This window comes from Thermobia domestica, chromosome 9 (genome assembly GCF_964235325.1).
Source record: "Thermobia domestica chromosome 9, izTheDome1.hap1.1, whole genome shotgun sequence".
Lineage (NCBI taxonomy): Eukaryota > Metazoa > Arthropoda > Insecta > Zygentoma > Lepismatidae > Thermobia > Thermobia domestica.
This window is the reverse complement of record NC_137462.1, coordinates 68,548,388-68,575,922: the sequence shown is the minus strand read 5'-3', so window position 1 is coordinate 68,575,922 and position 27,535 is coordinate 68,548,388. Positions and strand designations below refer to the sequence as shown.

Genomic DNA, 27,535 nt, shown 5'->3' with positions numbered 1-27,535 from the left:
CTGCAAGTGCTACCGTGTGCGTAGGTTTTCTCGGGGTTCTCCCGTTTTCTTCCACTTTATTCAAATCCACCATTACATTCATTTCTCATCATCACAGCCTCCTTAGCCTAGCCGGCATAACCGTGTTACGTAGAACTGAAAGGTTTTATTTAGTTATTTATTTATTTAATTATTATTATTATTATTATTTGTAAGTACTAGAGTAATTGGAATTATGTTACTGTTATATAATTTAAAAGCTGACAGTTATAGCTTTATTTATTTATTTATTTATTTATTTATTTGTTTGTTGATTGAGTTTTACAGATTTACAAGAAAATAGGGGACGAAGCTGCATTTTCACACAATTTCACAGTTTTATTTTCGTAAAGAGAAGAACGTAGTTAAAAGTTTCGTCAAGTTTGCGGTAACAATCCTCTGCAAGAATGCCAATAACAATGATAGTTCAGGAAACTCCGTGTTGATGATTTTGATTTCAAAGAAGGCCCACAGAGTTGATATAAAAATAAAGGCACTGATTGAGTCAAACCCACGTTACATGACACGATAGATTGGAGAAACATTGAAGATCAATTATTCAAGTATTCACGACCATCTAAAGAATTTAGGACACGTTAGCAAGCTCGATATTTGAATTCCTCATGAACTCAAAGAAGTTTATTTATCGGCGCGTATACATATCTTCGATATGCTAATTAGACGCGTGGAAAACTATTCTTTTTTGGAAGCGACTGATAACCGTATGAGAAGTATATTATTTACAACAATGTGTTGCGAAAATGACCTTGATCCCGACTTAATTCGCTTCATATGATATCGAAAGGACACATTCATTAAAAGAAGGTTATGCCCTCAGTCCGGTTGGATTTTAAAACTGTCATGTTTTTCTAGATCTTACAAAAATAACAAACAACCAATTCGAATGGGGTGTATTGTCGGCAATTCGACAGTTTGAACGAATCCATCATCGAGAAATGCCCAGAGCTCCTTAATCATGAAGGAGCTTGGATGGGACGTGTTGTTTGCCATACTCGCTCGATATCACCGTCCCTGGCACCGTCAGACTTACACATTTTCACAGATTCAATGACAGTAACCATAAATACTTTACTATTGACATGGATTTTGAAACATCCTACCACTTAGAATATTCTCTTTAATAATGAAACAATTAAAACCCAGCTCATGGTGGGTACTATGTTCCAAAAGTCATTTGAAAGGGTAGCCGTATGGATTCGACACTAATTTCAGTCATTTTGGGCATTTTATTTTTCAACCTTTGTTGAGGGAGCTGAATTTGGAATTAAACGGCATCAGACGTATCAGTATGTATCTCAGCAACACTGAAAACTATGAATTCGATATTAATATCGATCGTTTATAATTGACTTTACATGTCACCCTATCTCATCCCTTCTCCTAGGGGTGGTGGGGTGTTTTGCGCCCACTGAGTCTGGTATTGAACGTAAACGACATCCAACATGTTACTATTCATCTCAGCGATCCCGAAAACTATAAGTGAAACACTAATATCGGTCGTTTTCGATTATATGTCAACCCTTCCCACTTCCATCTCTAGGAGCTAGTAATGTCTTATCCCCAAAGTATCTGTTTCCAGTTTGTAAATCTTATGTACACCAAGTCTGGTCGAAATTGCTTCAGGCGGTCCAGAGTTATGATGAAATATGCATACACACACATACATACATTTATATATGTGTAGACAGAAGATGTATGAGCAACGTTTTTGGCGTAGGGCTGTGCGATATTTCGATACATCAAACAATATTTTCGAATTTCGATATCGACTTTTCTAACCGACATATCGATATTTTTCGATACTGCAATATTTTGATATTTTCCATATAATACAACATACAAAAATGGAATGACCTTATATAGGATCTCATCACGCAAAACCGACTGAACTATTTGAAATCAACTTTGGAATATAACTATCATTTACTTCGAACTGAGTTTTTATTAAGTTGCTTTGATTAAAATGAATATTTTCAGGGGATAGAGAATTCAAAATTTATGTTAAAAATATAATATCTCGCGAGTCTCTCAAGTAGGATGATGGAATTCGGTATATAAACTTCTCATTAAAAACATGCGAACCTGTGTCCCAACGTTTTGGTGAATTTCCATTTTAACGGCTGACGAAGGAGGTCATTTTTTCCCCCCGCCACACTGAAAAACGTTGTGTGTTGTTTGTGATAGCAACACGGGAAAAATGTTTATCAGTTGAAATGTCACCTTGCAGGGGTGGTGAGGTGTTTTACCTCTACAGTACGGCACTGGCAGTGTTACTATTCATCTTGACAACCTCAAGAACTATGGATTTGGCATTAATATCGGTTGTTTTCGATTATTTTTACGTCACTTCCTTTCCACTCCCGCGTGTTGCTACGAGTGTCTTACCACTTCTCCCCCCCTCCCCCGGCATTTGTTCCCAGATTGTGTCATATGTGTACCAAGTTTGGTAAATTGCTCAAGACCTAACCACAACTATGCTGGAACATGTACACATACAGATATAGATAACGTCCCTAGACCCCCTCCTTACAAGAAAGTTTTCAGAAACACTGGGATGTTAATTTTTAATGAAGAACTCATATCTGAGTTTCATATCCTAGCTTGCTTGAGACGATCATGAGATATTAAATTTTTCGCATGAATTATAACCCCGCTCCCCTCTTAGGATATGTATTTAATGTAAGTAACATGATAAAAGCTCAGTCCGAGGTAGGTGATACCTATATCCACAAAACCATTTCAAACAGTTTAGCCATTTTCCCGTGACTCAACAAACAAAACTACTTTCATTTTTATATAATAGATGACCTTTGTAAAAACAAAGGAAAAACACGTCATGACTTTTCCCACAACCCAATACATTGTACACGATCTCTCGTAACCCAGATCTTGATAAAACTTGACACAGAGGTAGACTGTAACTTGCTTAGTACGTATGTGAAATATTTTCCAGTGGAGACTTCTAGTTCCTAAGTTATTGGCCATCAAAGATGGGGTTTGGCCTTAGTAAATAATTTCATAAAAATTTCATTAATTGCCACTGAGAACAGGAATTATCGGAAAATAGTAGAATAAACCTGTAGAACGTTAAGGAAAGGCAGTGCGTACTTACAATGAAGATTTAAAAAAAACAATGAAGGACATTTTTTTCCTTAATCGGGAAACTCATCACTAGTTTCAGAACTTTATTATATATATATAACTTTGTTTTACTTTTGTTAAGACTTAAAATATACAAATGAATTCCATCCAATGAATTCCATCATTCCATACAAATGAATTTCTCTACAAATGATTTATGGATTGAATAAATAGAAAAAAGTCACGTCAATATTTTGTAGGAACTTGCACACTAACTTTGAATAATTATATATAATTCGTAAGCTATAAAACTATTAGTTGTAAATTATTAATTTAGGCTATGTAAAATCAAAAGCATAAGAAAAGCCTATAAGCACAACAGTACATACATGTTATGATCTTCAAGATCTACTTCCGTGATTCCTGTCTCTAGGATATCTAGTCGTGCTTTCAGATCATCATTCTTCCTTTGCATATCTACAATGACGGAATTCAAGAAATCTATTTGTCCTTGAGCCATCTCCTTCTCTTCAACTAACTTCTTATACGTGGGATCTGCAGAAGAGAGAAATAAGTAAATAAATAAATAAATGCGGAAATTGTAAGCATCACCTCTATATCTTGTCCTGTCTTTGATTCCAATTCTCAGTTTGAACTTCACCGTGAATGATATGGCAATATAATGTAAATTCTATATCTAGGAGATGTTAATGTTAATTCTTTCCGGTATTAAGAGTGCTTCTTTATTGTGAGCGAAAACTAAGTTCATTTTTTGCTTTAAGGATGCGGAGAGCCATTCATTTATTACTTTTTTTTTTTTTTTGGATGAAGACTGTTGCCCAATTCTTATGGTACCGAAGATTATAAAGCTCTTTGGAAAAAAATATGTTGTAAGACGAATGTATCCTTCAAATGCTTTTTACGTAAGTGATATATATCTAACATTCATTATAAAACTTAGAACGGCGCATAGAATCCATAACAGGAACAATTATGTCAACTTCTTAACTCTACAAGAGCGATTGTTGAGTTGAGTTGATTTTAGTTTAGCGTCCCTTTCAGCAGCGAGGCTATATGAGACGTGGATCTACTGATTAACGTGGAATCCGAACCACATGAGCAACCGCCGGGAATCGAATACATGAGCGATTAAATTCATGGAGGATACATTCAACTAATCCTTAGATCTTCTGCTTCAAATGGTTGAGATGAGAAAAGTAAAAAGATAGGAACAAGCAAAGGAAGACGGTTTTTACAGCACCAGACTCTATTTAAGTAAAAAATATATTATAATAACGATGAGCAGAAAAATTGTCTCAAGTACAATTACATCACTTACAAAAACAAATAACTAACTGATCCTAGTTAGCGAAATGATACGGCAAATATTCTACGAATAGAAAAAAGGAAAGTGTTTGTACTTGTGTAGTGTAAAAATTATCAATGATATCGTAATAATTGTAAGATTACTTTGGTCTAGATTGAAAAAAAAAATCCTTTTAATATGAAAAAGATTCAACAGTATTTCTGCTTACGTTTCAAACTTGAGCAATCATATAACACTTTCAATACAACTTCCATGCTTAAATAAATATTTTGAAAAACCAGCAATAGCAGTTTCATTATTCCTGAAGCCAATGATATCTTTATTTCGAGTTTCTTGTTTGCTATGCGTATGCAGTCTTAATTGCATTTACTTATGACCTCAAAAATTCTATCACTGGTTAAACGCCTGTATTTCTGTTGTTGTACTTTTTCAGCTGTATGTGAGTTTTACCAAAATTGAATATATGCTCTATAAATTTGTTTACTCATATGAAAGTGATAAGTACACAATACTGTTTTTAGCATTCATTAATCATCATTTTGGTAGCTCATAGACAATGAAATAGGCAATAGCTTTGCAAATTGTTAGATGTAGTTAATTAACAGCCAAAAGGTAAAGAAATAAAGTGTGCTGTCAGAAGCTCTTGTTGACTTACAACTACGCGCAGAGACATAAGTAAATATGAAGAATGCAAATACGATCTCTTTGTGCTAGTTACATTAATGACTAAATCTTTATTTATGCTTTTTCATTCAAAAGAAAATTCCGCATTATAGAGAAATATTATCATCAAAATTTGACACTATCAACACAGTAAATTTATAAAACGTCATGCATAGAAGTGCTAAAATGACTTTGAGGCCGAATCGTGAGTAGAGTTCAGCGTACTTCTGAACATCAAGGCTATAAGAGACATGGGCCTACATCTTAAAATGGGATCCAAACTACATGAGCTCCTGCTGAGAATAGAACTCTCATCTCCTGCGCTGAAGACATGTACCTTAGTCACGAGGAAAACCACTGCCTAAATAGAATTAAGTTATTTCTATGAATCATACAAAATGCCTTATCTACTGTAATATATGGAAATATTAACGTATTGATCCCTGTTTAGACAATCGCTTACACCGAAAAATATTTCAGTACAGCAAACAACTTTCAATGATATCGACAAAAGAAATTGCATATTTTATATACAAACTCTATATAAAAAATGGTAAACATATTTTGTGATAGACTGTAAATGTCGTTCATTACGGGATTATGTTAAAACATTCATTATCATAAGTAAAGGAATTTACAACACATTGAAACAAAACAAACTGGACCACAAAACTACAAATTTTACAATTTTTTATTGCATAAATGCAACAAATAAATAAATAAATATTTCATACCTTCTACATTAGCATTAGACTGAGACTGTGCAACAGCAACTTGCAATTCAACTACCTTATTCTCTAATTGTTTCTTCTCTTGTTCTAGACTTTCCAGGGTGGTTTTATACTCATTTGCCTGGTTTTTCTCTGCTTTTAATTTAGAAATCTGCAAAGTATTTCAAATATGTTAAATTATATTTAAAATAAAACTTGTTTTATGATAAGTTCTGAGTGGATCATTTATAATATCTAATTACTACTGGTTTACCCATGTTCAGTACAATATTATATTTTTAAAGGAATGATTAGTTCTATATCACGTGTCTGTTACTAAACAAATATTCTAAAGTGTCACGTAGAGTGGTAATTCAGAACTAGGTGAATTTAAGGTTCTGCATCATCTGTTTGTAGAATTGACGGCAAAGAGAACATGTATACTCTGACATTTTATCTTATCTTGAAATAAAGCACCTCAATGCGATTCCAACATCCAACTTCCTTGTAAGAAACTGAATCAGTAGCAACAGCACGGGATTTTTATCGGCATCCTCTCCTCTGCTCTATCTCATAGTTGTGTCAAATCCTGATAAGGGGTTCATGAACAGTATATCTAGTTGTTTCACAGCATCAACCCGGAAAAATATTCTTTTTTTGTTAAATTCGCTTGATTTTCATTGAAATAAGAAAATAAAAATAAATATTCAGTTTAAAACGCTTAAAAATGAAAAAAGAGCAGAATCCGAGTAGCATTTGGCTACAATATTATTACGAATCACTAACAGCATGTGTACCTACGAAAAATATTTATATTTGTTGAAGGGCGCGTTGACACTGAAATACATTAGTGGCAGTAATTATGCTCTGAAAATCAGATCTGATAGATACGAACTAATTCCGGAACTTTATTTACCATCACACACTTTCTGGTATTTAGAGGCTACATTACATAACTTGAACCTACACTGCATTATACAACAACGTTGAAGATTAAACAACGTGACCAAATATCATACACACGCAGTAACTATTTCTTCGACAATCTATCACATTCTTTAAGTCCATGTTTTATCTAATCCAACACCACAGAACATACTTTTCTTCTTCCTAACAGTTAGTGCGAATTCATGAACATTTTCCGTCCAACAGAATTAAACTAATTCTTTATACCTCTCCAAGAAATAAAAAATCAGAAAATGAACGATTGAGCGAAAATTAACTTTAAAAAAGATAAATAAAAATGACGGTTCAATTCGTGGATTGTATAATAACAATTCCCTGTTTATTGATGACATTATGGATTAAGAACTTAATAAAAAGCTTCATATGGGGACATTCAAAACCAGCTACCAACTTGCAAAAATTGTGGAAAGACACGTTGTTCATATAAGGATACGAAAATTCATAGTATTTATGACATCGAGACGAAAGATAAGGCCTTACTTCCCATAGGCCTTACTTGCAGATAATACAATGAAACTTACATATGTTAAAATACTACATAAGTTAATACGAAAAACTATATTAGTTTGGGTCAAGGTCAAACAGAGGAGCGAAAATTGAATTTAGAATTAACGTTATTGTCTATGGGAGAAGCACAAAAATAGGCATAACGTTTTTAATAATGTGTGTATTTTTCTTATATATTTTAATAGTATTTACTAAGACCTTTAAAATGAGCATACACTCACCTTGGGGAAATGTTCCATTGGCGAGCTATGGTGAATCAAAATAGAAGGTTTGGACTTTTAATTATTTTCAATATGATAAACTGTTGTCTGTGTTATACACACAAAAACGTCGTAATTTGCATAAATATAAGTATTTTACACGAAAACGTTTAAGACCTTTGGCATGCAGCTCAACTGCGCTAACCAATCGACCATTTGTTTTATGTGATAAGCGGCATCTTATTAGGCTTTTATGTTTAAAATATCAACTTGGTCCAAATTGACTGATCATATCTCGGCAATAGTACATTTCTCCAAGGCGAGGTAGGCTCATTTTAAAGGTCCTACTAAATACTATTGAAATATAAAATAATAAAAACCCAAACATTGTGGTTTTAGAAATAACGTTATGCCTATTTTTGTACTTTTCCCATAAACGATTATGTTAATTCCAAATTCAATTTTCGCACTTCTGTTTGACCTACCAAATTAATAAGGTTTTCCTATTAACTCACGTAGTATTCTAACATATTTAATTTTCATTGGATTATCTGCTGGGGACACGGCTTATGGGAAATGAGCCTCATCCGTATTGAGGAAAGTTGCTTCGCAATAAACAGATAACTAATGAACAGACAACTAACGCCACACTTTGTTTGATGATGCATCGTTTCAACGACACTTAGAAATGTATGAACCTTTATCAATAGTTGTCTCTCTGCTTCAACGAACAGTGGATGCGCTATTCAATCGCGCTGTAATATGGGTAAAAGTGTATATAAATCTGGCATGCGATCTGACCGGTTTCATTCGCGTGAACCAGTTGAATAGTATGAAGAATATGCAAATAGTATAAAGTGCAGAAGAGAAACTGTTAACTAAAAAGTGAAGCACGTACTCAAGTGATTATTTTGACAGAATAGACTCATTCTCTGCAAAAAATCGCTGTGATCGGACAGAGCAGTGTGTCGGGTTCTTGAATAATACTCACGAATTGATGTAAATACTACATGGAAACGCACTGATCGTCGAACAATAATAACTTCTATTATGGATAAGTTCACTAGAAAAACAAGCAAATGGAATAGACGTTAACAGCTGGGAACGGTGGCCCAGCGCCTTCAGACCTTTGGTCTTGGGGGTGAGATTACGGTCAAAAAAACATTCCTTCACTCAGGAAACAATACAAAAAGATAATCCTGGGTCAATTAGATAAAATGCAGACTGGAATGATGAACAATGGAAAGAGGCGCTCTCGACTAACAAACCTAAATTCCAACTTTTCGTCTTCCAATGATAGAAGTTTGTGCGTCGACGTACCGAAGAGCGCTTTTATCCGACTGTGTAATACATATAGCAACGCACGGAGAAGTTAGCATCACTGTTTGGAGATGCTTTACACATTACAAAGTTGATAATTTAGTTCGAATTAATGGAATAATGAACAAAAACGTGTTTCACAACATTTAAGTGAGGCATGCAATCCACCAGAAACGTAGATTTGAAGCAGTAACTTTGTACTACAACAGGATTACCATCCCAAACACTCTTCCAAGCTATGCAGTAATTATCTGCAATGTAAAGAAGATGGTTACATCACCAACAAATAGAACAGTCGCCACAATCACCGGATTTGTTATCCATCGAGCTCTTTTTAAGATGAACTTGACAAGACAATCCGTAAATAGATGCCAAAGAATACCGAACGTCTTTGGAAGCTTTTCAGAGCTACTGAAGTTGTATAGCTTTGGAAAAATTGAACAAATTAATCAAACAAATGCCTGGAATTTGTAAAGTTCTTGTCAAGGCTAAGGGTCAGCATGTCATTGAATGCAAACATACTCAATAAATTTGTCATTTATTGGGCACTTGGATGAGTTACATAAATATCAGACCTCAAGGACTAACAAGCTTGAACCTTGTTATTTATGTATTACGTATTTATGTACTGTAAAAATATATTTGTTTAATTAATTTTATAATATTTATACTATATTTGTAATGTGGTGAGAATGTCTACTATACAATGAAGTTATTACTGTAAGAACATATGATCAACATCACATGCAAAAGATAATTTAGAACGAATTCAATTAAACCATTAACAAGAGAAGGAATTATAAACGACTCACGGTTTTCGATAAATTGCATTTGGGATTCTAAGTATTGTAATACTGTTAAGATAAATATTTGCTATCTCCTTCGTGCTAGATACAGTTCATTTTCCGCTTACTTTCAGATGCTACAAAATTATATGACATTGATAAAACAAAGAATTGTATCCTATGATCTACTGTGTATCTACAGGGAAACACGGTAGCTCACTAAATAAGCACTTAAAATTAATAACGCAAATTCAAATTTAGGTTGTCTCATGTGAACTTAGTGTCGTTCCATGGGACCAATATCCCATACACACTTTTTCTTGAAACATCTTTCTATTATCTAATGTTATCATACTCCAAATAACTTCATTAACTATCAAATTATTACCACGAGTAAGGGTATGTAATACACTCTTGTGTTAATGTTACATAAAGGTAAATACGATATCACAAGTATACTATTTTAACACGCTTAGGAATTCTATCATTCTATCTTATGCTATCTTAGTTAAATTGTATACCATCTTCATCAGTCTACAGGAAAGTCTCGCGAGGCTTATTTAGAATCTATTAAATATGTTTAAGTAATGATAACATTCAATATAACGTAATTATAGCAGATTTTTACCTTAAAAAAGTCATACCAACATCAAACAAAATTTTATCTCTTATTGTAACATATAATAAATATTCACTTAAACAATTAAACTGACACAAGATTATAAATATTAACTTTAGCATACGTTAATATATTTATTTATTTAGCTGCCGGAACTTTATAAGGGCACTTTCATCTTTATTATGGCTGTAAAGATGAAACTTTACACTTAAAGATGGAACTGTAAACTAAAAAAAGGCTGTATCTTAATCACATTTCGAGCGTCAATCATATGTTGAGAAACCCTACTAGTATAGATGCATTAGTGTTTAATATCATTTTAAACATTCAGGTATTCAAAATTGTTACATTTGTTATGAACCACTCATTGAGATAATTATGTTTTCTCATTTTCGTTCTTTCTTTAAGAAAGTCACCAGTTATTGCATCTATATTGGTAGGAGTTTTCAAAATATGATTGGCGCCATGATATGATGAAGATGAAAAAAAAAAAAAAAAAAAAACAGTTATGTTTTACGAGAGATCTGTGTTAATGAAAAGAGAGTGTCAACTGAAAATTCCGGCAATTAAATATATAAATATATTGATAAATGCCACAGTTTCAGTTAATATAATAAATATATTTGTAAACTAAGTACGAATATTTACATATATGTGACTAATACTACTACTTTCAATAATACTTTTTGCTATACATAAATACAACTAAACGGAAACTTCAATTAACTTTTGCAAGTTAAATGAACAAAAGAAACAGTACTGTTGTTGTTGTTGTTAATAATAATAATAATAATAATAATAATAATAATAATAATAATAATAATAATAATAATAATAAACAACTTTTATTAATTAATTTAAAACATTAACTAAAGCTAAATTATATAACAGCGAACTATGGTTAAAGCTTGTACTCCTACAAAGCAACTGCATTTCCTATTGAAAATACGACTAATAAAATTAAACGGTTCTTACAAAAGGTACTACTCGGTAGGAGTAAGAATAAACAAAGTCGAAACAGAAACTCTACAAACATGTAAGCGATTATCTAGTTGTAGTGAACATATAAAGTTGAAATATTCTTAAAAAGACTGAATAACAACGAACTTGTACATTTAATGTTACACTTTACATTAAAAACAACAATAATAATCACATTCAGGGTCGTACGCAGAAATATTTTAAAGGGCACGCTGATGGTGGTCTGTTTCTATACAGCACAGGTACGAGGGTGATCTTGAAACATATATACACACTCACACAGAGCTCAATATATTTAATAAAAATCGAAACGACCTGAATTATACAATAGCCTCTCTGCTGTTGAACTACTAGTTTTCAACATTTTCGAAGATTCCTGATACCTGTTAGTTTTCCACAATATTGAGATCTTCGATGCATTGGGTAATAACAATGGAAAGATTCTCCAGCATAGAAAAACGCATCCAGCTTAGAAATCACAGTTTGATTTTCAATTATGGAAAGAAATCAGTCTTGGGGATTAAATCGGAATTGTAGGACGAGTGAGTTGGTATCTTCAATCTGTATTTCTCCAACAACTTCCCAGAGAGCCTCGTGGCTTATTGTTAGAACACATGCCTTCAGTGCAGGAAGACACGGGTTCAACAATCACAGTTAAGCAAAAATATTAGTGTATCCGTACTTTTCATTTCTCGAAATAATAGCATATGCTGACAACATTGCTGTATCATACAGAGTAATGAGCGGCTTTCGAGGTTTTATAAGAACGTCTTATACACATTTGTTTATGAATATGTTCCAGAGAATATCCTGTATTTTTCCCAAATATTTAAAATATATTATATGAATGTTACGGAATAATACTGGAATATAGACAATCGTTGAAACACTATTGCTTTTCGTTCCAATATGTAATACTAATTCGTACTGCAAATTTGAAAAAGGGAGGATATGAACCACACAGCCTTCCCTAACTCTTCTCTGCGTACGGCCCTCCTAGAATTAGAAAAATGTAGTAATGTGCAGTGTAGATGATTACCAAAACACATAATAATCATTAATTAAGTGCACATCTAATAATAAAATAATAAAATACAACCTATATTCAACGAAATACGGTAATTCAATATACAACGCCTTCACTTGACTTCTTCACAATTAACTTTTTTTTTTTTTTTTTAAATATATACATCACTGCACTCACCTTTTTCCTCGCTTGGCACGCTGCGAAAAATTTCAAAATTTAAAACATGCAAGCTTAAGTAGAACATCTAGTTATAAGCTGATTTGGAAATTACCATATTTCTTCGAACGTAGGTTGTCTTCTAGAACAGTATCACCTTTCAAGAAGTTAATGGCTCTACTGCTGATATTAAAGTTCTTAAGCGAAAAAAAAAAGATGTGTGGCCGTGTCCCTTCTGTACGCGTGCCCTCTGGTCCTATTTTTGGTTGTACTTGAATATAAACGCAAGTAGTGGTTCGAAGTTCACTTCAATGTTAGATTCGTCCCATATAGCTTTGGTATAAGAAAGAAACGTTAAACTACAATCAACACACCAACCTAAATGCGTGATATGAAAAAGAGAACACTTCATATTGATGTTATGCGATATTATCTAAAATATGTATTTCTAGCTTGAAAATAATACATTGTAAATAAACATGAAACATTCAATGGGAAAACTCGAGCAGAATACTTAAGAAAATAGTATTCTTTTGGTTCTGGTATGTTTTAAAAATATATGAAAGTATAAATGAATTAGGAAATTTGTGTGGGACAAACTAAGGCACTTTATCAGCTACACGACAAATATTCTCTGGCCATTGTGAACCAAGCTCATCACTAACAATCAGAAAATGAACCACCGGACAACAGCTTATGAGACTTATAGTCTTAGATTTGCTGCTGGTTTGAGGTTGTCAATCGATTCCTGTTTATCACGAGAGAGAGAGAGAGAGAGAGAGAGAGAGAGAGAGAGAGAGAGAAAGAAAGGAAAGAAAAAAAGAAAGAAGAGAAAGAAAGAAAAAATATCTGCCAACTTTATTTTTAACATTTGTACGAATTCACTATTAGTTGCGAATTCATGCATTAACTCATTATCTTCGCAACTTTCTCATACATAATCATTCGAAGAAATACGACATTTCAAAATTTTAATTTTTCCACTTTCATAAACATTTAATTGACGAAATACTTACGATAATTTATTTTGCTATTATTCGTTAAAGTGCATATACGGTTTGATTTGAATAGTATATCTTCATTCAAAAGAAAATGTTAAATGTAATCGATATTTCAACATGGATACACATACGGTGAATACTTACAAATTACCTTTAAAAATTTCAGAAATGAGTTTTGAACAACAGTATCTCAAAGTTCTTGAAAGAAAAAACAAACTCTTTAACTGAAAGTCCTAATAAACTTGATCTCCTAGTATCTAATTAAATACTCGTAACAACACCCTGAGCAAGGCTATGTGATAATATACTATAAAACACACAATCACGTAACAGTTTCAACAGAATAACTGTATCTTCATCAGACTTCCACTCTTCCCGGAGTATATAAGAGGTGATCAATTTCTAAGTAGCCAGAAGGAGTGGAAGTCTGATGAAGATACAGTTATTGTGCTGAAAATGTTACGTGATTGTGTGTTTTATATATATTATCACATAGTCTTGTTCAGTGTATTCTTGTGTTTAGTTTGACAATATAGAAACAAGGCCTGATAGAATAAACATTTATATGTAAGCTACATTCGAGTAACCAAGCGGCATGTATTTCCTTAAATTTAAAGGAAACAATATAACCAGTTTGTAGTTCTTACTCTCATAAAAAAATTATTTAAGTTAGCAAGTGTAAAAATATTTTAACTTAATTAGCAATTTATTGCTGTTACACCATTGAAAAATTGTTAAAGCATCAAACAATTCTCACCTCTGATTCTTGTTTCTCAATCTCCTTTTGTCTTTGCTGAAGAAGTGATTCAGTTTCTGTGAATTTCTTCTGCAGCGATTCTAACTCAGACGTATGAGCTGCCTTCATTTCTTCATTCCTAAAATGTTGAACACTTTAATTATACTAACAAGACTTACTGTACATTCAAATTAAGATTATGTAGAGATGAATTATAATGAATACTAACTATGGTCCTAATATTTAAAAAAAATCTATTTATTCTTTTACTAACAATGTTGAAGAATGATTTAATTTTCCTAGAGGAAAGAAACAACATTTCCACATTGTTGTGTAGCTCAACTCCCGCTTGTCTTTCAACTTTTGTTGGAACTTATTGACATCTTGTTTTGAAAACAAATTTACATTGTGCAGGTAGTCAAAATTACTTTTTTTCTCTCTCTTATATTGGGACAAGGAAGAACAAACATCCCAAAAAAGGAATCAGTAGAGCAAGAAAGAAGAGAAAGAAGAAATGATCGTTGTGCAGAAACTGTTTCTTTTTAATTATAAAATTACCAGTTATAATGGAAATTCATCAAGGAGGTACGAGGTGAAGTGTATAAAATATAGGTGATTAAATTACGAACAGTTATGTATAAACAACAAAGTGCTTAAAGCTATATAACACGCGTATAAAGCTATACGTGACTATTAACATATAGTCTATTTTTAGTGACAAGAAGATTTTTGCTTCGCATATTTTTAAAATTCTTTTTCAGCATTTTTACTTATCCATAATTTCTTTCCTATGGTTTAAATCCTTTTCGAAGTGTACCTAAGCTGAAGATGAAGGCGATGTTCTTCGAAAGTACTTCCTAGTGATATAATTTGTTTCTTGCAGTGACTATTAGCCTTTTACTTACGTTATTTCTATATAACACTGTTCGAACTCTTCAACACTGTGCAAAAACATGGCATGTTGACTTTTCTTCATCTTCTTTTCATGACGAAACATTTTCGTCTTGACGGGGAATTAACCAGTAGAACCATCACTACTCAGCCGTTGAGAATTCTCGTAAGCTTCACCAGAGATCTCTGCATAGCCGGAAATCAGCTCTTTACTATTCTATGTCATTTTGCCATATAAATATGCCTTATTTTTGTGAGAACAATCTCGCCAATGCACTGGCGGAATTTCTGAATGGTAAGTAGACATACTAAAGAGTTTTTTATTTTAGCAGGCAAAATAAGACAATGAGAAACGAATGAATAGAAAGATATGAATAGTGAAAGGACAATACACAATAACACATTTCCTGAGCTGGATTCGAACTCATCCTGTTTCGATCGCCAGTCGCCAGATGCCTTAGATCACATGATCATGTCAGCCTGTGTGAAAAAGATGATTGGTTGGTTGATTACAATTTAACATCCCGTTCAGCAGTGAGGCTATACGAGACATGCATCTACAGTTTAAACGTGGGATCCAAACTACATTGAGTTTCCTACTGGCATAAGGAAGAAGTGGCATTGACCTGTCGGGTTTCTGCCATCGAAAGTACTCTAAGACGTAAGGAACTGCACTGCACGTTCAACGTCACAGAAACAAAAATTCGTCAGTGATCATATCATATACTAATTCAACCAAGTCAGGATTATTATGACTCACTTCCATCAGATATTGTCTAATAGAAGAATGGACAGAAACACGTGACGGATGAAACAAAAACAAGAGTATTCTATTAGTGAACTTTTAATGGTGTACCACTAATATACAAACTAACGTGATTCTGTCTACATAACTATTCAACTTGATTCAGTTTATCTGAAAGTAATGTTTTTCGAGTGGTCTTCATTATACAGAGTGGTGCTAAAATGTGAAAACGCGCAAACACGAGGGTAATCAAGAAAATAAAGACCGTTTACTTATACAAAATAAAAAATACAATGTTTATTGAAAAAATCCTTATATGCCTGAAGCTTCCTTCACTTCTCTCTATAATCACCACCTTCACTTAAACATTTGTCGTATCTGTTCATGAGTTTCGGAATTTCCACGTTTTTCTTCTGCCTCCAGTTCATTAAGCCAAGTGGTCACTGCATTCACTAACTCTTCATCATTTCTGAAACGTTTACCACCCAGAAAATCTTTCAGCTTAGGGAAAAGATGGAAGTCGCAATACCAATTTGCATTGATTGTAGTGCCTTTTGGCATGAAATCCACCAAAAGAACACCTTTACGATCCCAAAAGACGGTTGCCATGACATTTCGTGTTGGGAGAGTCTGTTTGAATTTGCTCGGATTTTTGGGTGATGAGCGATGATGCTATTAAAGTGATTGGCACTTGTTCCCTGAGATGATGTCACACCCAAGTCTTATCACCAGTCACAATCCGATCAAGAAAGGCGTCTCCATCTGTGTGGTATCATGTCAAGAATGTGATACCTGGCTTAATGAACTGGTGGTAGCAGAGTAGAACATGGGAATTCTGAAGCTCGTGAATAAATACGACAGATGTTTAATGAACGTCGTGATTATGTAGAGAAGTGAATGAACTTCAGATTTGTAACAGAATTGTTTTTTCCAATAAATATTGTGTCTTTTCACTTTGTATAACTAAACTATCTTTATTTTCTGGATGTACCTTGTAAAAGGCAGGATTTTAAGAGATTTGCAAAAGTAATACTGTAGGTTAGTAGTACACGCAGGGGAAAATTTTCTAGGACATGTGATGTTGATGTACACAGTCTTGAAATGCATCATTTTGAATTTACTTTCATTTTCTTAAATGAAAACTATATGTTCTGATATCTTGTTCTCATCTGAGATTCTCTCAGGAATTCAGCGCTGTTTGTTTCTGCTTTATCACTTACCATAACGAAATTATGACTGTTTCTTGCTTTTCACAACGTCAGACACATACCATACATTTCTCCCAATTAAAGGATGTGTTCGATGTGTTGTCCATTTCGTGGAATTGTCAGAGTTATTCTTTCTTCCCATTCATCCAAGACCTGCTCAAAGTGCTTTCAGGTATGCTTGCACATACATTTGTAATGCGTTTCTTAGGTGGTCAATATCCCGAATTTTCACTGAATACACAACAGACTTAAGATGTCCTCAAAGATGAAAATCTAGAAGACTGAGGTCAGGGAAACGTGGTGGCCACTCCACAGCACCACGTCTACCGATCCACGAGTTGGGAAACAGCACATCCGAATCTTCATGAACACGATTTCATAATGCAGAAATCGTGTTGGTAGAAAACAGAGAATGTCCCATCTAAAGGTAAGAGAGATGGCAAGATATTTTCTTCCAAAATTCGACGATACTCGATTGCTGTTAAGGTGCCATTGATAAGCAAAGGACTCACAACACGGGTCCCCCATACCACACCACACTATCACTTTCTTAGGAACGCCAGAGATGCTTCACAGTAATAAGAATTGGTGTCCGACCAGGAGCGAACATTCTGTTTGTTGACCTTCCCAGAAACGTAAAAGTTGGCCTCATCTGTGAATTACACATCATAGGCGAAATGGGGATTTTGGCGTATTTTCTCTGTTGCCCATTTCGTGAATTCTAAACGCCGATCGGAGTCATCCTCTAACAGATGTTGATGCACATGTGGCTTGTAGAGGTGTCACATATACAGGGATAAACATGCACGATGGATGTGCTACAAACATCATCTTCCTGGGACAAACGACGAGAGCTTCGATTCGGACCCTTGTTAAATACTGACAACACTGCTATTGAAGTTGTTTCCAAAGTTGCCGTACATGGCTTGACTGATTTTGATTGTTGGTGGCCATGGACCATATTTCCCTGAATTTCTTGATCAACTTGCTTACTTTTGTATGACTAATGGGTGCCCTATCTGGATGACGGTTGTTAAAATCAGCAATGACTCTTGTGCTTCATTCTCCTGACATCATAATGATCTAAATGCATTTTGCCTGCGTCATGGGCATGTTATCTTAGTCACTTGAAACGATACCAAGAAAACAAAGAACAGCCATAACTTCGTTAAGATAAATGATAAAGCAAAAGCAAATACAGCATTGAATTTCTGAGAAATACATAAAAACAAGGTATCACAATATATGGTTTCCATTTAAGAAAATGAAAGTGAGTTCATAATGGTGGATTTCAAGACGCGGCCATCGACATGTCCGAGAAGATATTTCCCTGCCTGCACTATTAATCTACAGTTACTTTTGCGATTTTTTTAAAATCCTGCCTTTTATCTGGGTGTTTTAACACTTTTGGACACCCTATAATGCACACAATGTTGGGAGTCGCTTTCTGAGGCTTGCCATTACAAGCTGTCAGGTTTTCATTTTCATTGTTGAGCAATGTTTAAGTTTATGAAGTGAGGATAGTTATATAGTGCGTACAGTACCTTTCAAATGTTTCCACAGAAAAATGTAAAGTCGAGCAACATTCGGACACTATAATAGCCACACCACGTCTCTAAATCGTGAAACAAATTACGTAAAGCAACCATGCTTACACGCTTTGTGTGGTATACAGCTGCTCCGTCTTACTAAAACCGCAAGTTCTCTCGATTAGAGGATAACACTGACTCTTGGAGCAAACAACTCTTTAGCATGTCTAAATAACATTCAGTGGTTCTGCTCCTGTATTGCCACTATCGTCCTCACCATTTTTTATAAGGCTCGTATAAAAATAAGGAGCAATTATAATTTCGCGGCCATTATCAACAGCTACACTCTACAGTTCTACTTGCTAGCTCCACCATCAAAATGAAGATATTTCTTCATGAAAGAAAATAATAAGAAAAAAAAATCAACGTGTCATCGCTGTTTTGCACAAATCGAACAGTGCCCTCTTCTAAAATTATGGTGGGGATTCTACTTTGAACTAAAGATACATGCCATATACAAGTAGTTTGAAAAATAAATATGGCTACCCCATGTTCTATGTGGTGTATACTATACTTTAGTTATCTAATTTCCGAAGTAAATAGACTTACAAATCTATTAAATTTTGCCTTTAAGTATTGAAGCTATCTTTCTCCATGAAACCAAGAAAAGATGGAAAAATTCCAGATTAAGAAATAGTCCAGAGAAACAATTCTGTTCGTGAACTCAAACAGTGAAGTTTAACGAAATATAGTAGGTCTTCCAAACTTCATGATGCAACTCACAGATAACAATTTTAGATCTTTAATACAGTAAAACCTGTCAACTGGCCACCTCTCTAAGTTGGCCTCCTGCTTATCTTGGCCTGGTTCGTCTTGAACCTGCATTTTCCCATAAGACATTTGTTACTTATTACTCTGTAAGTTGGTCACTTGTCTTTTTGGAAGTTGGCCGCATTGAAGCAATGTTTATCCTATGTTGATAATGATAAATTTACCTGCGTATCTTGGCCACATAAAATACCGTTTTATTATTTTTCTTAACTCTTTCGTACTCCCGTATGAGAGCCAAATGTTCTGTATTTGTTGCTGGAGACGGAGACAGAGACAGAGAAGCATAGATTCCCACGATTTGTTCTTGGAGGTCAATGGCCAGAACACTACCCTGACAAAGGGGAGGTGAAGGAAGATTGAATAAGAAAAAGCACATACAGCAATTCAGGAAATGGTTGTACGTATTTGTTTACCCTGTCTGTTTTTGGTAAAACCATTAGCTATAACGGCTCCTTTCATCAGTGGCGAGCTTTAGTAATTCTGAAAAATTCTCAAGGTTAAAGGTAACCATCTCAATTGCCATTTATTGGTACCTGACTGCTTGTCGAAAGGTAGCGGAGGTTTTGAGATATGAATTCCCTTAAGAATTTCTCAAAACGTCTTTCGCTCCAAGGGAAACACTTGTAGCTCAAGAGGTAGTTACTACAAAATTAGGATGTTCATTTGTGCAAAAAAGAATAAACGACTTACGACTAGAATGAACCACTATGAATAAATTTGTTATTAAGAACTGATTCGCTACTTTTCGAAAGGTATCTACAGAAAATATTTGTCTCTGCCGAAAAAAAATCATATAAATTGCATATAAATTATTAAATTTATAATTTTGCTTTTCTTGTTTTCAATCTGAATAACTCAGTGTGCTACAATACCAATTTCAATAAACTGCGTATATATGTTTTGATTTTAAGCTTGTTTATGTGATTGTGTTTTCAATCCGAATAATTCAGTGTACCAGACTAGTTTTCAGGAAGAAAAAGGTGCATATATTAAATATACTGTAGTATTTTTTCTAGTACTGTGTATTCTTATGATTACTCTATATACATTATTAGTAGCTGTCGTGGTATTGCTTATTAAAATTTTACAATCAAATAATACTAGAAATCCTATTCTAAAAATACGCCAATCACATTTATTTTCTGTAAGTTAGCCACCTGTCTAAGTTGGCCACCTTTCAATGGAACGGATGGTGGACAACATAGACAGGTTTCACTGTATAATCTTATGCGTGAAGATACATAGGTTAATATTCGACGTTTTTTATAATCTCTATTAACCTCTAGGATAAGACGTATGAGGTAAAGCTATGCAAATAACCGTATGTTTCTTGTAGATTTAAATAAAATATCAGAACCTCGTACAAGAATTTCAGCTGAATAACACTATGATAAAGCATATACTGAAGGTAACAAATATAGTTAACTTTTATAGAAATTATATTCAGAAGAAATTTCATAGCTAAATAGTTCACTACTATTAAATATATAACTATTGCCACAATAATGTTCGTAAGTATACTGTATATCTCTTTACCTTTCATTGAGTTGACGCAATTCTTCTTCCAGTTTAGAGACTCGCTCTTTTAGTGAAACATTTTCCTGTTCAGTTGTACTTAACTTATCACATTTCTCTGTAAGTTCAGCAGTCCTTTTCTCTCCATCGGCAAGTTTCGTTTCCAATTCTTTGGTTTTTGATTTCGCTAATTCTCTGAAAGATTTAAAGATCATGCTGTTATCTGCATTCTTGTAATGCATGTTTGAACTTTTCTAAAACAAATTCAAAGACAAAACCTTTTACAAGTTACATTTTTGTATCTTTTATTAGTCATTTGGATACTGGTTAGGAAAAAAAAAACTTATTCAAACTGGTGTTACAGGTCAATAAGGTTATATAGACAGCTAGACGCCTTGTAGTTGAATGATGTGGTTACCACGTCAGCTACCATGTACTGCTGTTTCTAGCTTTCTAGCTGGGGGGTTTTAATTCAAGTAGCTTCTCAACAGCCTCGCGATCTGGGTCAGTGCTCACCCGGTATCGAATCTGAGTCACGTACTAGTCAGTCGGCTATATAGGAGCTTTTTATTACCGTCAAAAGCATAAAACACTGCATAAGAAGTACTGGAAATAATTTAGGAGAAAAAGAAACACGAAAGAAAGAGTAGTTCAATAGAATGCACTGTCCTCTAATTCGGTCATGAGTACGATCCCTGGTAATACCATGTAAGCTCTGAGGTGAAAAAGACGCCATGACTCGGGGCACCTCAGTTTCCTTCCATTTTTTATTTTTTCAACATCTACTTGAAATTATCAGTCTCATTTATCCTACAGAGAGCGCCACGTGCGAGACGCTAAACGTAAAACTCCACGAACACGATACAGTAAGTGCTATCATTATGTAATGCCTTATATAGGGCATAAAAAAAGGACTACCAATTCCCCTAAAAGTGTGAATTCAATGATATATAAAGACTGAAAAAAAAAAAATCACGATTGGACCATAAATCGAACTCGAGTCTTCGGCTTACCGTCTTGATGTATTAACCACTACACTACGCAGTCCACTCCATCATTAGTTATATATTCTATATCACTTCTGATGTCAGCGATTAGCCACTCAAACCACATGCATTGCAGAACGACTCCTCTTATGCTTGGATAACCATGTATTCTTTCATTACTAAACACCTCTGATGGTTGAATTATACAAGGTGTTACAAAAATTTGTCACAATATTTTGGGAATAGATTCCCCACATCAAAATAAGAAGAAAAACTTCATATGGATTTGTGCTCAAAAGTCGATAGTTTCCGAGTTATAGGGTGCCGAAAACGTAAAAAAATGAACTTTAAAAGTCCACAGTTCCATTACTATAGGACCAATTGTAGTCGAGTCAAGACTAGTGTTGTAAAAGCCTGGAAAAAACAGGAAATTTTGGTTAAAAAACAGTTTTTTACAGTTTTTTCCCGAGCTTAGGAAAAACGGAAAATTTGGAAAAAATGAAATTTTCGAATATTTTACTTTATTATGCTTTTAAAATGAAAACTATTTTATATTTACTAGCTTAGAGTTAAGATAATTGAGTACTTATGTTTCTTGTATTTGAATAGGGAAATTTTGTAGCAACAAACATATATGTACCATTCATCCAAACTCCTTAAGGTTAGCACCGTCATAGAATGAAGTTATGACTACAAAAGAAACTAAAATATAATCCTAGTTAGCTTAATTGATATAGACACTTTTAAATTATCTTAATCAATTCTATAAAGTTCTCGCCTGATGGCAGGAAGTGTTAAAATAACGAGGCCAGAATCAAATATGTTAAAATAATATATATATATTATAGAGATATCTTCCTTGTGCTATGAAAAATTTCCTACAATTTTGAACCCATTAGAAAAAAATAATTGTTCGGAAATATTGCCAAAAACTGGAAAATACAAAGGTCAGCAAGGGGTGAGGACGAAAGATGTTTCAACTTTCTTCCAAGGGCACACTTGAAATAGAAAGGCTCTAATCTTACACTATGTGATCAAAAGTATCCGGACACCCCCCAAAACATACGTTTCTCATATTAGGTGCAATGTTCTGCCACCTACTGCCAGGTACTCATTATCAGCAACCTCAGTAGTCATTAGACATCGTGAGATAGCAGAATGGGGCGCTTCGCGCAACTCACGGACTCCGAACGTGGTCAAATGATTGGGTGTCACTTGTGTTAGAAGTCGGTACGCGAGATTTCCACACTCCTAAACATCCCTAGATCCATTGTGTCTGATGTGATAGTGAAGTGGAAACGTGAAGGGACACGTAAAGCACAAAAGCGTACACGCCGACCTCGTCTGTTGACTGACAGAGATCGCCGACAGTTGAAAAAAAATGAAATGAAATCTTTGAGTTTTACGTCCCACGGTTATGCCGGTTAGGCTAAAGAAGAAGTTGATGATTAGTAATGAATAAGATGGTGGACTGAAGAAAGTGGGAGGAAACGGGAGAACACCGGGACTTGTGCTCAAAATTATCCACTTTTGAACACAAGTCCATATGAACTTGTTTTCTTATTTTGATGTGAGAAATCTGTTCCCCAAATATTGAGACACATTTTTGTAACACCTTGTATATTGTACTGGTATATTAAAGATGGAGGAAATAACCAATTTTATATCACACTACTTCCTCTGCAGTATAAATTCACTATACAAAGAGTAAAAGAATGCATGACTAGACTTAGAATCGTACTCGGTTCATAGGCTTACCGTGCTAATGCATTTACCCGAATGCTACTCACTGGACCAAAATACAACTAAAGTGGTTTCGATCGTACGTTAAACTGTAGGTTTATATATTTCATAAAGTTTCGTTGTTCACAAGGGGGAGGGATTAAAACTTAAAAAAACACCTCAACCATTTTTAAACACGATAACTTTACGATAAAATATACACAAAAAGTATATGGATTTGAAAAACGGCAGAGATCAAGAAATCTTATTATAACTCAGCTAAGCTTAAAAGGCACTGACGAAGCAAGTATACAGGAAACATGAAGACGTTTCTTATTTATTTAATTTTACATCTCACGTTATACAATTTGGACTGAGACTAGGCTACTACCAAGGATCAACGTGACCCTACACAAACAAATATGAATGTAATATCTATTCAACAACATGGAAAATTTAAGGTCAGATAACAACACTTAAAATTTTTTTCTACGTAGTATTCTCTATTATTATTTTTTTATTTAAAATAAAATGAACTTGTATAGGATTGGTGCAAAATGACATATCTATTTGCACATTGTACATTATGAAAAATGTTTTCAGCTTGTTTTTGTAATGTGTAACTCTAGCAACGAATTCAATTACTGGTAATCAGAGTTGCAACAAAATGTAAGAGGGGAAACTGTCTCCAAATATGATGTTTTCAATCTAAAGTGAAGGATTTTTTTTAAATCGGACGAGCCGTTTGGGCTGTTAACTTTTTATGCGCTCAATGTTAAATGAAAATGCAACGTTGCCATTTACCTGCACCCACAACATGAGTACACCACAGCATGAAGCAACGTTTTCATTTAACATTGAGCGCATCAAGAGTGTACAGCCCAAGCGGCTCATCCGATTTAACAAATTCCTTCACTTTAGATTGAAAACATCATATTTGGAGAGGGTTTCCCATCTTACATTTTGTTGTAATCCTGATATATATATATATATATATATATATATATATAGAATAGTGCTCTGTGATCCGTGAATGGCGCCCACTGACCACAGAGCAGTATTTTCTATAGGTCAAAATAAAGAGGAAATACTATATGAAGTTATACCCTCAAGAGCCTCCTTCAGCCACTATGGGAAATTAAAATTTCAACATGTGGCAACGTCGAAGATAACTTGGAACCATTAGCATTACTCTACGAATGCATCAAGGAGTTACATCGATTGCTACACTAGTAAGTGATGCTAGTGTTAATCTATATCGACTTTAACTGATATCTAGAAAGAATCGATGTAACTATTTGATAGATTGGTAGGTCTACTGTATGGTTCTTTATCTGCGACGTTTTCACATAGTGCAATTCACGTCTCCAGACGAGGATCCGAAACGTATACAAATATATATATATATTTGCTTTATTTTGACTTGTAGAATAGTACTCTGTGGTCCGTGGGCGCCAGTATATTTTATATATATATATATAAAATTGATAAACTGAAAAACGTTATTACACCTGCTGTGATCACAGTCTTGGAAGAAACACTTGCTTGACAATAAGCCACTTCAGTCGACACTTGAAAGGAATGCGAACGATGAAATTTCTACTGCTCTTGACGGTTTTTGATACTTAATATCGTGGGTGAATTTGTAAAAAGGATCTAAATTCAAAATACAGTTTAAAAAGAGAGAATGATTTTACACATAAAAGGATACTTACAATTCCTTTTCCATTTCTTCTACAGCCTCTGTTTGTTTGCGTGCCTTCTCTAATTCCCTTGCTAAGTTTTCTTGATGCTTGTCTGCTTCTGCCTTCATATCTTCCACCATTTTAGTGACATTCGACATCTGGGCCTCTTTTTGATTAACAATAGTCACTAACTTATCCTTTTCCATACGCTCGTCCGCTAATGTGCACTCTAAGTTTTTCAGTTGTGTCTCAAGTTCTAACTTGGATTTTACAAGCTGTAAATAAGATAATATAAATAATGAATGTACACACTAACCCAATAATGATTACACAAATAATCATTAAGAGTCAATTTAAGATTTTACTATACGCATAGCGCCCATAATGAGACTCAACAGAAATTGACACTGTCCTTTCCACTACAAAAGGAAGCCAATTTCTGAATATTTGTGATGACTTCTCTCACACCTCCCTGATACTGTCTTTAATATTTCTTTCCAATTTTCAACAAAATCTTGATTAATTAAACAGTAAAAGTTTGCATTTTTGCGCACTGATTTATAACAGGGTGTCTACTAAAATTCCAAAATGAAATTTCGTGATCTTTTCTTCACCAAATCATAAAATTTCCTAACCTTTTGAAGAGCAAATTTGGGTGCGAATTAGGCCGAATTTTCATCCACGCGATAGAAACGTACATTGCTTGCGATTTGGTAGCGTCTAAAGCCGACCATAGACATTTTTGGTGGTGAATTTTGACATTTTATAGAACGAAATTTTCAAATCTGTACTTACATTTGTAGTTAAAAAAATCGTGACCAAAAAGTTAAATTTCGTGACTTTCATGACCGTTTTCTGATTTTGTGACTTTCGTGACCGATAGACACCCTGTATAACAAACACCCCACAGCTTTCTAGATATGTCAATACTGAAAAATAAAGATTCTACTTTGAAAAATAAAGGTGTTGAAATTCCGTGTTTTCAAAGTTTAGTTTCATTACTGTTAGTGCTTCTACATGTTTTACCAATTATTATTCAGTTCCGAGGAAATATTTTGGGCGATCCTTTGACCATCGGCGCAAATCTGTCTTCAACATTGGTGGGGACGAGTAAAATCGTTCCCATATTTTTTAAGCGATGTTCAAAATATTTATTAAGTTGAAAAACAATGCTATGGAGGATCAGGGGAGTAGAGTTGTCTTCAACATTGGGAGGCGAGCAGATTTGAGGCTTATTCTTGGTGAGGTGGGGGGGGGGAAGAAGAAGATGAGACTCATGTTATGGTAGATAAATCTGATTTCTGAGGTGAACCTGTTGTATATTATGTATCAGGCGATGTAGATGAAGTAGTGGTACATATCACTACCAAGTGAAATTAATACAGATTGATGCGACCTAAATGCGCCAGGACACAAAGTTCAGTTCGAAATATTAAAGAATACGATTCTTTTTTAAAAAAATGGAACAAGCTAAGGGACATCAATCTCATCTCACTTTCCTTTGAGGCAGTCGGGCACAAATCATCACATTTCTAAAAAAGATTATTGGGGGAACAGCCCCCCTCCAGTTCCAAGATTGGGAGACATGTCCCCCTTATCCCCCCAGGATTTGCATCAGTGTATTTGACAGAAGTCAGTTAGTGATATATCGCAGTCTTCAAACTTAACAAAGCACTCAACAAAAGCAGAAAACTGTTTTGATTTTATTAATCTCAGTTACTCTGGCACAATCACTCGAAAATAGTTTTAAGGCCTCAAGAAAAAAAAATCTTTAAAATGCTCGTTTTCATTTTATCTTTATGTACAGAATTTCAGTGTATGTATCCGGTGCCCTCTGTATCTTTACAGATCTTGATTTGAATATTTTTTTTTCCCTATAAACAGTAAAAGGTCCAGAAAATTAACTACAGGCATGAAAAGGTGTTACGTTCCTAATTTTCTGATTTCTATTGCATGGTCATTTTGATGTCGCTCTTTTCTTTTGAAAGTCTATTTGTTTTATAAATGAAATGAAACTAATGTCTACAACACAAACAATAAATAAATACATTTCCGAATGAAATCAGTAAAACAAAAACTTTCAACTTCTTGTTATCTTCCCCAATCATACAGAACTTAATGGATTTATCCTAAAATGTGGGTTCTGCACAATCTAAAAGCATTTCAAGTATTTCTTGATTAACGGACTACTCTTTCGAGAAACACAATGTAGACGAAAAGAATTCAGTCGAAGTCTCAGAATGCATTCCCCTGGTTCAAATGTCAATCACTAGGCACCATCATCATCATACGTATTCAGCCAGTA

The 27,535-nt window shown here is 34.2% G+C and overlaps 1 protein-coding gene across 9 annotated transcripts in view; it reads right to left on the bottom strand.

Moving 5' to 3' along the window:
• Positions 1–27,535, bottom strand: part of LOC145694717 (uncharacterized) — a 245,130-nt gene that overhangs the window by 17,841 nt on the left and 199,754 nt on the right. For all 9 annotated transcript variants that reach the window (XM_081771246.1, XM_081771247.1, XM_081771248.1 and 6 more), the window contains 5 exons: positions 25,261–25,505; positions 20,859–21,032; positions 14,140–14,257; positions 5,845–5,992; positions 3,510–3,675 (listed from right to left, as the gene is read on the bottom strand). In XM_081771246.1, coding sequence (XP_081627372.1) covers positions 3,510–3,675; positions 5,845–5,992; positions 14,140–14,257; positions 20,859–21,032; positions 25,261–25,505 — 851 coding nt within the window. The remainder of the gene's footprint in view (positions 1–3,509; positions 3,676–5,844; positions 5,993–14,139; positions 14,258–20,858; positions 21,033–25,260; positions 25,506–27,535) is intronic.